The sequence below is a fragment of the Saimiri boliviensis genome, chromosome 1, assembly GCF_048565385.1.
Source record: "Saimiri boliviensis isolate mSaiBol1 chromosome 1, mSaiBol1.pri, whole genome shotgun sequence".
NCBI classification, from domain to species: Eukaryota; Metazoa; Chordata; class Mammalia; order Primates; family Cebidae; genus Saimiri; species Saimiri boliviensis.
The window spans coordinates 164305635-164318375 of NC_133449.1; the positions used below are offsets into that span (position 1 = coordinate 164305635).

Here is a 12741-nt window from a genome sequence, read left to right on the forward strand (position 1 = left end):
TTTTGTGGGCAAAAATTTGGTAAAGGGAGAGAATGGAGGAAAGGTCTTATTGTAGCTTGGACTGAAGAAATACAAAAATAAGATGCTCCTATTTTTTGTTTTTCCTTCCGTGTGATCCTTGCCGGCCTCATTAGTATTATACAGAATATGGGAGAGGTTAGTCAGGAGGGAAGCCGATTTTCTATGGGTACTTATTATTATGAATAACATAGCACAGAGGAAACAGGTGTGTGATTGCTGTAACATGCCACAGAGTGTGATAAATGTTGTCAAATGGATGCAAGGATTCTTCCCTTTGTCGCCTGGTCTCTTAAATTGGCCACCTCTCTCCTTTTTCGTCTGTTAAATTTATCTCTTGCAGATAATTCAAAACATTTTTCAAAGTAAATCTTGATTTTATTCACGTTATTAATGTGTAGCTATCAAACCCGACAGAATATCTGACACCACGATTTTTAAAGTATGTATTATCATCACGGTTACTAACAAAAAGTAAGTTTCTTCATACTATTACTCCTCTGTCATTCAAACCTTTGTAATATTTTTATACTTAAGCCAAACGTTTGGCATCTAAACCTTAAAGACAGAGGGTAAAAAAACAAAACAAACAAACAAAAACCAAAAAAACCCCACAGGGATTTGTTGCACTAGAGGGCGCTGTATTCCAGTTCTTCCTGAGAGAGAAGTCCTTTGGCCCGAAGTTTCCATTTCCATTGAGCAGATGTGAGAATGCTGAGGGGAAGGCAGCGTTCCTGCTCTACCTTGAGAATTTCTCCATTCCAGGTCACGAGTCTAGTTTTTAAAGCAGTATCCATATCCACCTGTGTTTTGCCTCCTAATAATTGGAAGGATTATTACTTGGAAAACTAAGCATAGATTTTATTGTGCAAATATTTTAGAGCTTCTTTTAAAATTGCCTTGAAGAGCTGATGTGCTATTTCCTTTTTTGGGTGTCCTCCGTGGAGTACGGCATTTATTTTCTGAAAGTAAATTTCTGGAAACAACCTAAAGTTATTTGGTACCAGGGAGATGCCTATTCAAATCAGACAGTGCGAGATATACTTTGCCATTGAAAGTAACGGCAAAAACCGCGATTACGTTTGCACCAACCTAATAGATATAAGAAGGTGCGAATTGTGTGACATAGAATTCTCAACTATCTGAGAGTCATCGTTCACTCTCTTCCTGGCCACCCACCTGCAAGTCCTGTTGCTTCTGTGATATGTTATTCATAAGAATAACTAGGCCGGGCACGGTGGCTAAAGCCTGTAATCCCAGCACTTTGGGAGGCCGAGGCGGGTGGATCACGAGGTCAAGAGATCGAGACCATCCTGGTCAATATGGTGAAACCCCGTCTCTACTAAAAATACCAAAAAAAAAAAAAAAAAAAAAAAAATTAGCTGGGCATGGTGGCACATGCCTGTAATCCCAGCTACTCAGGAGGCTGAGGCAGGAGAATTGCCTGAACCCAGGAGGCGGCGGAGGTTGTGGTGAGCCGAGATTGCGCCATTGCACTCCAGCCTGGGTAACAAGAGTGAAACTCCGTCTCAAAAAAAAAAAAAAAAGAAAAAAAAAAAAAGAATAACTACCCATGCAATTACTTCCCAACTGCAAAACTACAGCATTGATAGTGATTTAAATCTTTCTATGTGGCCCCCTCCATCTAGTCATGAATTAGTTAGGGTTCATTATTTTCTTGCTTCCCTTTTTATATAATTTTATTATATAAAATTTATATATTATATAAAGTTTTATATAAGTTTATTATATAAAAAGGTAAAGGTATTCGGGACAAATATATGAGTCATATCTGTTAATGTGAATGGGCTTGTCTATTAAAAATATCTTATTGGGTTTCAAAGCAAACCCCAATTTCATGCTGTATAATAAAACACAGAGATTGAAAAGGCTGAAAGTATTGTTGTTTTTTAATTTTAACTGTTTTAACTTTATAAAAAGAGTATCATGTATTATGTGATCTTTCGGACTTTTTTTTTTTTTTTTTGAGACAGAGTCTTGCTCTGTTGCCAGGCACCAGGCTAGAGTGCAGTGGCGTGATCTCGGCTCACTGCAACCTCCGCCTCCCAGGTTCAAGCAATTCTCCTTCCTCAGCCTCCCGAGTAGCTGGGACTACAAGCTTCTGCCACCACGCCCAGCTAATTTTTGTATTTTTAATAGAGACGGGGTTTCACCATGTTGGCCGGGATGGTCTTGATCTCTTGACCTCGTGATCCACCCGCCTCAGCCCTTAAAGTGCTGGGATTACAGGCATGAGCCACCATGTCCTGCCCTCTTTGGACTTTTTAAACTTAAAGTTACATTGCTGTGATTCATTCAGGTTGTTATGGTTACCTGGAGTTCATTTATCCTGACTGTTGTCGACTATTACATTCTATAACTTTGACATTACTTATTGATTTCACTATTGATGGGCTTTTAGGTTGTTGAAGGTTTTGCTATGAAAAATAGTGATATCATGAACATTCTTATACATATGTCCTGATGCACAAATGCAACCATTTCTCTAATAATACGTTTCAGTTAATTATGTTTAACAATCTACACATAAGAATGTAATCACTCTGCTGTCATTTTCTTCATTCCAAACAAATTTAAGGAGAAATTCATGAAGAAAGTTTCCTGAGTGATTAGTTCAACTTATTCATTTCTTACTGACTGGCTAAACTCTGAGGAGCCAGAATTATTTCTGGTCCCTTTGACATTTGTATGGTCTTGTTTCCTCTTAGTACCTGTTGTCGATATAACTAAGAGAGTAACATAGATATAATACAACTATGTATAGAAATAAGCAGCTGTAATATGCATATGGCTAGATGGCAGGCCCGGTTCCATGAGACACTTCAGATAAAGGTAGGCCTCATTCTCATTCTAGTCCTTCTTGGAGTGCAGCCCTGTTGAAATATGGAATGTTTTCTTGGCCTGCCATCATTCGTAACCACGTGGGTGAGTGTGGCTGGAAATACCAGCAAATCCTGTATTATCCGTGAAAGCAGCTCTCTCTCCAGCCAATATGACAAACCTGAGGATATTGCTGAGAGTCTACCACCTAAACTCAACTTATTCACTGAATATGTATTAAATGTATACTACATCTAGCATTGTAAACCACTTGCTGTTCTTGCACCATAGGCTTTTCATTTTCAAGCAGAAAGGTCGCTAGTTTTAAAGGTGTCAGAAATGCAGCCTGGCCCAGCTTAAGTTTCCTTGTTTATTTATCTTAGATCTTCGGGACTGAGAAATCTAAAAAACAAAACCACCCATATTCCATAGGTGACAGAAAGATCAAAGACCCTGAAGAAAGCAGTTCTCTTGAACAACAGAGTGACAATGAGTTAAAATGTTTCTTTCTTGAATTTATCATGTTTCTATAAACTCGAATTCTTTTTTTAATTAAAAAATTGTGTGGGTACATAGGTATATATATTTATGAGGTACATGAAACGTTTTGATACAGGCATTCAAAGTATTATAATCACATCATGAAAAATGGAGTATCCATCCCTTCAAGCTTTTATCCTTTGTGAACACCAATTTCTTGAGGAGCAGGATATGCACCCAGGTTTTTAAGAAGATGATTTTTTATTCTGAAGATCTGACCATTTGCCTTCCATTTACAGGTATGCAGTAGGATCACTCAAGTCACAGTTTTCAATGTGCACATGTGATTGTATGCCAGGATAAACTTTCTGCAAGGGCAGTAGAGTTCCGAGTTTCTCTCCCTTCTTAATAGGACCTTTATACTTAATTGGCTTAATGTGGAGCATTTTGACACAAAAACCTAAAAGAAAATAAGTATAATTATTTATCTGGGCTTCAGTAACCTTGTATCTAAAGTTTTAAAAATAACAAATGTACAAAAAATAAAAAAAGAAATAAAGTTGAATGAACTCAGGAGAGGAATAGATGAAAATGACAGAACGATATTACAAAGGCAGACTAAATTACAAGATGCCAAAGGAAGAATAGATTCAAATGAAACATTAATAAAGACATTGAAGAATAATAGTGGGAAAATACTAGGTAGTTAGAAAAGGTGAATGAATCCTTAAGGCCAGGCTCATGCCCGCAATCCCAACACCTTCGGGAGGCCAAGGCGGGCAGATCATGAGGTTAGGAGTTCGAGACCAGCCTGGCTGACATGGTGAAATGCTGTCTCTACTCAAAGTACAGAAAAAGAAAAAAACTGGCTGGGCATGGTGGCAGGCACCTGTAATCCCAGCTGCTGAGGAGGCTGAGGCAGGAGAATTGCTTGAACACCAGAGATGGATGTTGCAGTGAGCCAAGATTGTGCCATGGCACTCCAGCCTATGTGACAGACCCAGACTCTATCTCAAAAAACAAAAAACAAAAAACAAAAACAAAAAAGTGAACCCTGCGCAATGCCAGCTCCAAGACATATTCTAATAAAATGATTGGACATTTAAAATAAAGAGAAATGAAAATAACTGGAACAAAAATACAAATCTTGCAAAATATCAAAAGAACTAAAAAGGCAAAGACCCAAGTAGAGAAACAGAGTATAATGCAATAATTATAAAATAAAATAATGGCACTGGGTACAAAGTAGAGAAATAGAATCTAATACAATAATTATAATAAAATGATGGTATTGGGTACAAACATATTAGTCATGTGAATAGGCTTATCTTATCTATTAAAAAAATTTCCTGTTGGGTTAAAAAGCAAACCCCAGTTTTATGTTGTACAGAATAAAACACAGCGATTGAAAAAGATGAAAGTGAAGAACTGGACAAAGATTTGCCAAGCAATAAGAAAACAAGGGCTATCGTCCTGTTACCAGAGACTGGAATTCAGGCCAAAAGGCACTGAAACAAGACAAAGGAAGAGAATGTAAGAGGGTAAATGCCGCAACTCACAATGAAGATATAGCAGTTACAGGTATCCATACACTAAATAACACAAGTCGTCTGTGTAAAGCAGAGACCACAAGACGCCAGGAGACATGGATAGAAACTCACCAATAATAGGAGACTTAAATACACTACTGGCGCTGCACACCAGTCAAGTGGGCATAAAAATAAGACTGTAAAATTATGCTGTCCAATATGGTTGCCACTAGCCACGTGTGGTTATTCAGCACTTGAAAGGTAGTTAATCTGAATTGAGATGTGCTTTAATGGCAAAGTATACAATGGATTTTGAAGACTTAGTATTTAAAAATGTAAAATAGCTCAAAAGTTACATATTGATATAATATTTTGAAAACTAGAGTTAAATAAAATATTAAAATACCATGTGTCTTTTTACCGCTTTATTATGGCTACTAGAAAATTTAAAATTCTATGTATGATTTGCATTATATTTCCACTGGATGGCTGCACTGTAGAAGAGGGAAAACTCCATCAGGTAGGTTTCACGAATATATATTAAACAAAAGATGTGCAAGACTTCTACATGGAAAACGACAACAACCATTAATGTAACAGTGAAGGAAGACCTAAGTAAATGGAGTATATAAGATGTTCATTGACTGGAGGACTCACTGCTTTAAAAATAACGATTATCAATTTGATCTGTATATTTACTGCAGATTCAGTCAAAGCCCTGTCAGGATTTTTGGTGGAATTTAGCGAACAGATTCTGTAATTTATTTGGAAATGCAAATGACCAAGAATTGCCAAGGCAACCTGAAAGAAGAAGAAAGTCTATTCCAATTTTGCATTCCGGAACTGGGGAAATAACCTCTTGGTAGATTTGAGGCTGCACTGGGCTTACTATAAGCTGGACCCTGCTGAAAAGCTACATTGACCACCTGACTATAAGTCCCTAGTCTGGTGAACCACAGTGGCCTTTTAGATCTCCTGGAGTTAGTGTCAGTTTTGAGCAAGTATCCAATAATCTCTGAAGAACCTAATAATTTCTTCCCCAATGTGCTGTCATTCCGCTAAACCATTACAGGTCCCTTTGGGGATAGCTAGAAGTAAGGTTTACATTATAAATCTTTGGCTGCATGGCAGGACCCTTACTCAAAAGGACTGAGCCTCCCTTTCACTCAAGAGGCTCTGGGACTGTGAACCGACTCAAGCCTGGGAATTTACTGGGGATTGCAACCCCTTATTGTGATGACTGAAGTCAGCATTTTGTTCATCAGACCTAGAGCATTTCCATTCATACAAGTCCAGTAAGTCTTTAGTTGGCTGCTCATCTATTCAGTTCCAGGGTCGCAGTGATTGCTAGCCAATGTCGCAAATTTCTAAGGTTTAGATGAATCCAATTACTGCTTCTGCTCTCGGTGACCTTGGCATTGCCTGTTAAGGGCCACTTCAGAGGACCCAGTTCAATGGCTGAAGTTTCTCTTGTGACATTGGGCCCACAGGGGACAACCAGTGCGTAGCTCCTCAAGGATGTGGGTTCCCTCACAAGACACCTCTCACAGCCTTGGTGAGGCAGGTCTCCTCTGGACTCACTCCCAATAGGAATGCCCATATATGTTCATTAAAAGGTATAAGAAGGTTCAGAGCAGCAATTTTACAATCACCTAAAACCGGAAACTACCCAAAGGTCCATCTAAGGAAGAATGGATACATAGATGAAAGTATATGCATATAATGGAATATCATGTAACCGAAAGAATGTGGATATAAAAACATAAATTACACAATCATGATGTGGAATGAAAGAAGGCACACAAAATGAAGGCACGCTGTTTAATTCTATTTATACCACTTTTAGAAACAGGCAGAACTAATACATGGTTTTAGAACTTGGGATAGTGATTACCTTGCTGGGAATAATGTCTAAACGGTATCACAAGGGATCTCTGGGATGCTGGTGATGTTCTTTTTTTTGAGCTGGGTGCTGGTTACACAGATGTATTCACTTTATGAAGTTCATGGAGTTGTACATGGATGTGTTGTGCACTTTTATGTGTGTATTTTATACCTTGCTGCAATTGAAACAATCAAATAACAAAGCCAATACCTGGAGTACCAGGAGACCTAGCTTTACCTAAAACTTAGTAGCTTTCAAAAATATTTCACTTTCAACTCTTGCAGAAACGCCAGCATTTATGATTTGTGGGATTTGAGTAGATGGAAGTATCTATCCATTATGGTTAGCATTGCTGAAAGTGGCTTTGTTTATAGATTGTTAAGCAAAACCACATGGGCCACAGGAAGGAATGCCTCCAGTTGGCTGTAGAGTTTCATGGAGTGTGTGCATGAAGCAGAAGTTTTCAGGGAAAGTGGTGCAAAGACCTCGAAATTGCATCAGCAGGAGAGGATCATAAAAAACTACCTATGGGCTACTACGCTTATTACCTGGATGAGAAAATAATCTGCATACCAAAGCCCTGTGACATGCAGCTGACCTGTATTACAAATGTGCACATGTAGCCCTGAACCTAAAATAAAAGTTTTTAAAAAATGCATCAGCTAGTTTGGTATAGTCTATATCGTTTCTGTTCTAGGTTTTATCATTTTGAGAGAAAAACAAAATCTCTGTGTATGGGACCTGCATTAAACAAATAAGCATCAGCATCTCCAGTAGCCACCCTAGGTGTAGACTCTACCTGTCTTACCTCTTCCAGATATTTGAACACCATTATTGATAGCATTTTTGTTTTGATAAGGTTTCTCCTGGCCCATAATCATTCCGGTGAATGGTGCGTACACAGTAGATCCAGCAGAGCACAAGACGTCCACACCCTGGTGAGGCCTCTGACTTCTAGGATGTAAATAAGAATGAACAGACTGGGGAGCTGTATGGCCCAGGAACATGGTGTTAGCCCTCTGATCCCAAACCAGCTACGACAACTTGAAACTGCCAGAACTAGTTGGGATATCCCAGTATCTCTCACTCTGTTTAGCCCAATACCTTCTGCAGGTGCTACTAACCATGTTGCAAAGATGAAAGTATTTAAAATGGTAATTGGTACACAGTAAGCCTTAAATAAATATTAGCGACTATTACTGTATGGCATCTGGGGGGAATGAGGCAGTCCATGTAAGCGCATTTTCTAGATGCCTAGATCTTGACTTCTTCAAGCCCACTTTGAAAACAGCTGTCTTTTTACGAGAACGTAACGCATGTTGCCCTAGTCTTATTTTTCTCTCAGTGATCTAGAAAAGTGATTGTAAACAGCACTTACTACATATGGTATTTTAATACAATGAGTGATACCTCCTGGGTTTATTAAAGTGCATGGAGCCCAAACAAAACAACTCCAGATTGTGATGTGTCTTGAGTTTGTCTTAGCAAGCCCCCAGCTCTTGCTTCGTGCTGCTATCACTATGCCTGCTCTCACCAGCCTCTCCTCCCTTCTAATAGGCTGCCACCTGAACAACCAGCTTCACCAGGATTGCTACAATTATGTACAGAGCAACATTGAGCAGGCTCAAGACAAGAGCCAAGAGGTTACCGTATCAGTTAAGTGCGTACACTTTACGGTATGAGCTGAGTCTAAATTTTGGCGATTAAGGGGACATTTTCCCATATTTCCCTTCTCTTAGTCCTGTTTCAGTATTTGAGGTTGCTTTGTAAGTAGTATCTGTATATGTGAGAGCTCCCCGCTAGTTAGGATGGAGATCGTTGAAATGACTGACACATGGCTATTTCATCAGAGTGGGACCCCCAAGGTGATATTGGGTATAACTGAAAATTCACAAGTGTGAACTTCATTGTCTGGAAGAGATAGTGGTGCTCTTTCACCTGCTTAGGGTCAGCTTCTAATATTCAACCTCCAGAGCCTGGGCCAGTAACACTGTGGTTCGGTAGGAAGAGGAACCAAAAACCTGAGTTCAGGTCCAGCAGCCTTCACCATCTCCAACAGTGCTTGGCATGTCCCTTACCCTTTTGGCACTCAGTTCAGGTTCCTCATCTCTAAAATGGTATAGTCGTGTTTGATTCCCCTTTGGAAAAACCAGGCGAGATAAGTCAATGTGTGAAGACATTCAGAAGGAAAATGTGTTTGCTCCCTGCTCTTTTCCTTCCTCCATGTTTGGATCCCAGTTCACAGCCCATACTTGAAGCAGAGTTCTTGGAAGCTGCTCCAAAGACAGTGATGTAACTGGTTACATCTCTGGTTTTTCATACCGTCAGAATTGTAAGCCTTTGAGGCAGACAACGCTGGGCAAGGAGACTAAAAAAAGAGGTTGGGGCCAGGTGTGTTGGCTCACACCTGTAATCCCAGCACTTTGCGAGGCTGAGGCAGGCAGATCATAAGGTCAGGAGTTTGAGACCAGCCTGACCAACATGGTGAAATCTCGTCTACACTTAAAGTACAAAAATTGGCCATGCGTGGTGGCGAGCACCTGTAATCCCAGCTACTCAGGAGGCTGAGGCAGGAGAATCACTTGAACCCAGGAGGCGGAGGTTGCAGTGAGCTCGGATGGCACAATTGCATTCCAACCTGGGCGACTGACTGGGTAACAGAGTGAGACTCCATCTAAAAAAATTAAAAAGAAAAAAAAAGATTTAGGGACCAAAGAGTTGGATGGTTGTGCAACCCCATACCTTTGAGCAGAGTACTGTCCACAGCCATGGCGATCACACGTCCGGATCTCGTTGGAAGACTTGCCAGCACATATATTAGCCCATGGCCCGGCCAGTGCTACAAAGGAGAAATGTGAGAGCAGAGCTCCTGGCCTCAGACATTTATAATCTCCATTTGCCATATTAGTCACACACTGGATCCTGACAATTCTGTTTTCACTGTAACTTTCCTGGAACTTTCTGTAGTCTGTGGGTAGGTTGTCCTTCCAGAATTTTATATCCTGATTCAGATGTAAAATTGGCTTTTTCCCTGGCTACAGAATCCTGCTTCGTGACGTTAGCATATCAGTGAATGTATTTCTTTATAAGCGTTAGTCTCCATCAATATACTTTGCTTCAGATCCATTAGTAAATGGTATCAGTGGTGCTTTTCTATTTTTCTTTGCTCATTACTGGCATGGGGATCACTATTGTTAGATTAAGCAAAAACAATAAAACAGCATGGCTCAGAAAATAATTTGAGAAGTTCTAAAGTAATGTTGAAATGGTTAGTTCTACTAATCAAATCCTACCAAATGTTAGAATTAAAGGAGAAATAAACTCTGAACTAGACAAGTTTGTTTAACACTACATAACTCTCTTTCATAGTTGCAAACATAGAAGAGGGAGATTCTTAGAAATATTCTGAAATGTCAATCCAAGTTAGCCTAGACTGAGGTGAGGAGAGAAGGTGGGAAAAGGAGTAGAACCAATTATATGAAAAATTATGAAACTTGGAGGAGAGGCTGCTTTCTCAGTGGACTTGGTGCAAACTTTGTTTTAGGCAAAATGTCTCTTTAGTATAGCAAGCACTTGACAAGTGTTCAATTGAATTAAACGTCCTGGGTTTCCGGTGTTAACATTCACAGAGAGATACAGTGAGCACACTCAGCCTTGCACTTTGAAACAAACAAGCAAGAGCAACAGCCTGGTAATTTGACTACTGATTTTATTTAAAGACATTTTACTCTTTGTTAATACATATGCTGTGAAGAGAAACTACGGAACACGGCCGTTAAAGCCTATTCTTTAAAATACTTTTAAAAGGTGGGTTCAAAACTTTTATGCCTTGTAGCCAAGCTCCAAGTCAGCACCTTGATCAAGATATAATCCCATCACTTTGGAAACTAATATTTATCCTTGGGAATTGAGGCAAATATCAGACGGTGTAGTAATTGATTCACTTTTTTCTCCTTCTATGAGTATTAAGGGAGCATTCCCTTTGTCCTAATCCACACTAGTCTCTGTATTAGATATCCATATCAGAATTTGATTGTGATCAAAATCAGAATCAAATTCTTATGTCAACTTTTTATTATCTAGTTTTGTTTCAGTAAGTCCCAGACCAAGATTGAAAGGCTTTGTCATGTCTTCTCAACCCACTCCTATGCTTCCCTCATTAAAGTACAAGAACATTTCATTGTAAATTATTTAGAACATCCTCAGGACCATGTATCATTTCAATCTCATTTTTAAAAGCCAAATACATGTATCTGTTGTGATTGTGCTATTAATGACTTTTTAATCTCCCCCTGAAATCAGTTTTTAAAAGTTAACAAACATTCTAAAATTGCACTTTCGACTTACCGGTGGAAATCAGACCAGCCAAAAGGAGGGCTCTGGTGGAAAACATCTAGGTCGACTTCCCTTATGTTTCTTCCTCCGATTAGAATTGCCCCCACACTCTTTTTGAAGAATATTCAAGTTTGAATGAGTACTTCCTAGCTATTTAGCCTTAGAATTCTGCATCTCTCGTTTCTTTAGCGTGAGACACAAAAAGTATAAGAGAATGGAGCAAGTCAAGTTTTAATATTCCACGGATAGCTATTTGATTTGCATGCGGGACCTATGTAAAAGCCTTTGATCTGAAGAAGCAGCCAATTATATTGGAAGCACTGACTAAATATTAACAGAAAACGATAAGGCTAGGTGTGTACTGACAGTCTTCTGGGCTGTGGCTTGTAGGAGAATATTCGTGTGAATGATGGAATGTTTAGTACTGTCTGCTGGTAGATCTTTTATTTCTTCAATAGGACATATTTTGGAAGAAAATTGATTATTAATAATGTGTGGCCCTTCATAACATATTCCTTAATATATCCCTTAGGTGTTTTAGGATTATCAGTTTAGTTATATTTCATCGGTGTAATATTTGCAAATAACTTTAATATTGTTACAAAATTGCATGTATTTACCTTAAATGTGATTTTTAAATGTTTTCTTGTTAAGGATAATGGTAAGTTAACACCATTCAAAGCATCCATCAGTAAAAGAAAAAAGATGAATTATGGTACAGTCATTGATATGGTTTGGATCTGTGTCCCCACCCAAACCTCATGTTGAGTTGGTATCCCCAGTGTTGGAGGTGGGGCCTGGTGAGAGGTGATTAGATTATGGGGCCAGAGTTCTCATGAATACATTAGTGTCATCCCCTTAGTGCTGTTATTATAGTGAGTGAGTGAGTTATGGTGAGATCTGGTTGTTTAAAAGTGTGTAGCATCTCCCCTGTTCTCACTTCCTCCTGCTTCAGCCATGCAAGAACTGCCTGCTTCCCCTTCAGCTTCTGCCGTGATTATCAGTTTCCTAAGACCTCCCAAGAGGTTGCCATGATTCACGATTTCTCCACAACCTGCAGAACAGTATTTCCTTTTTCTCTCTTTCTTCTTCTTTTCTTCTCCTTCTCCTTCTCCTTCTTCTTGTTTTTCTCTGTCGCCCAGGCTGGAATGCAGTGGTGTGATCTTGGCTCACTGCAACCTCTGCCTCGTGGGTTCCAGCAATTCTCCTGCTTCAGCCTCCCAAGTAGCTGGGACTACAGGTGCCCGCCAGCATGCCCGGCTAATTTTTTTTTTTTTTCAGTAGAGACAGGGTTTCACCATATTAGTCAGGCTGGTCTTGAACTCCTGAACTTATGATCCACCTGCCTTGGCCTCCCAAAGTGCTGGGATTACAGGCATGAGCCACCGCACGACCAAGTATTTATTTACAGCCATGCAGGAACAGACTAATAAAGTCATACAATGGAGTAAAATATAACAATTTAAAAGAAGACAATCTATATGTATTAATACAGCTAGATCTCCAGATATACTGTTGAATTTGAAAGCTACTTTTAGAATTAATATAGAGTATCATACCATTTATAATATTTAAAATTTGAAAACAAGTGTATTAATCTTCATGAATGCTGTGTATATAATAAAAATGTGCATAGACTACCTTTAAGATAGT

General features: G+C 39.2%; 1 protein-coding gene across 1 annotated transcript; it reads right to left on the reverse strand.

The window, feature by feature from the left end:
* Positions 1-3215: 3215 nt before the first annotated feature.
* LECT2 (leukocyte cell derived chemotaxin 2) lies at positions 3216-11351 on the reverse strand. The gene is made up of 4 exons (XM_003933965.4): positions 11101-11351; positions 9496-9592; positions 7562-7707; positions 3216-3799 (listed from the first exon to the last, which is right to left on the reverse strand). The coding sequence occupies exons 1-4, from the start codon at positions 11144-11146 to the stop codon at positions 3633-3635; spliced, it is 456 nt and encodes a 151-aa protein (XP_003934014.1). The 5' UTR covers positions 11147-11351; the 3' UTR covers positions 3216-3632.
* Positions 11352-12741: the final 1390 nt, after the last annotated feature.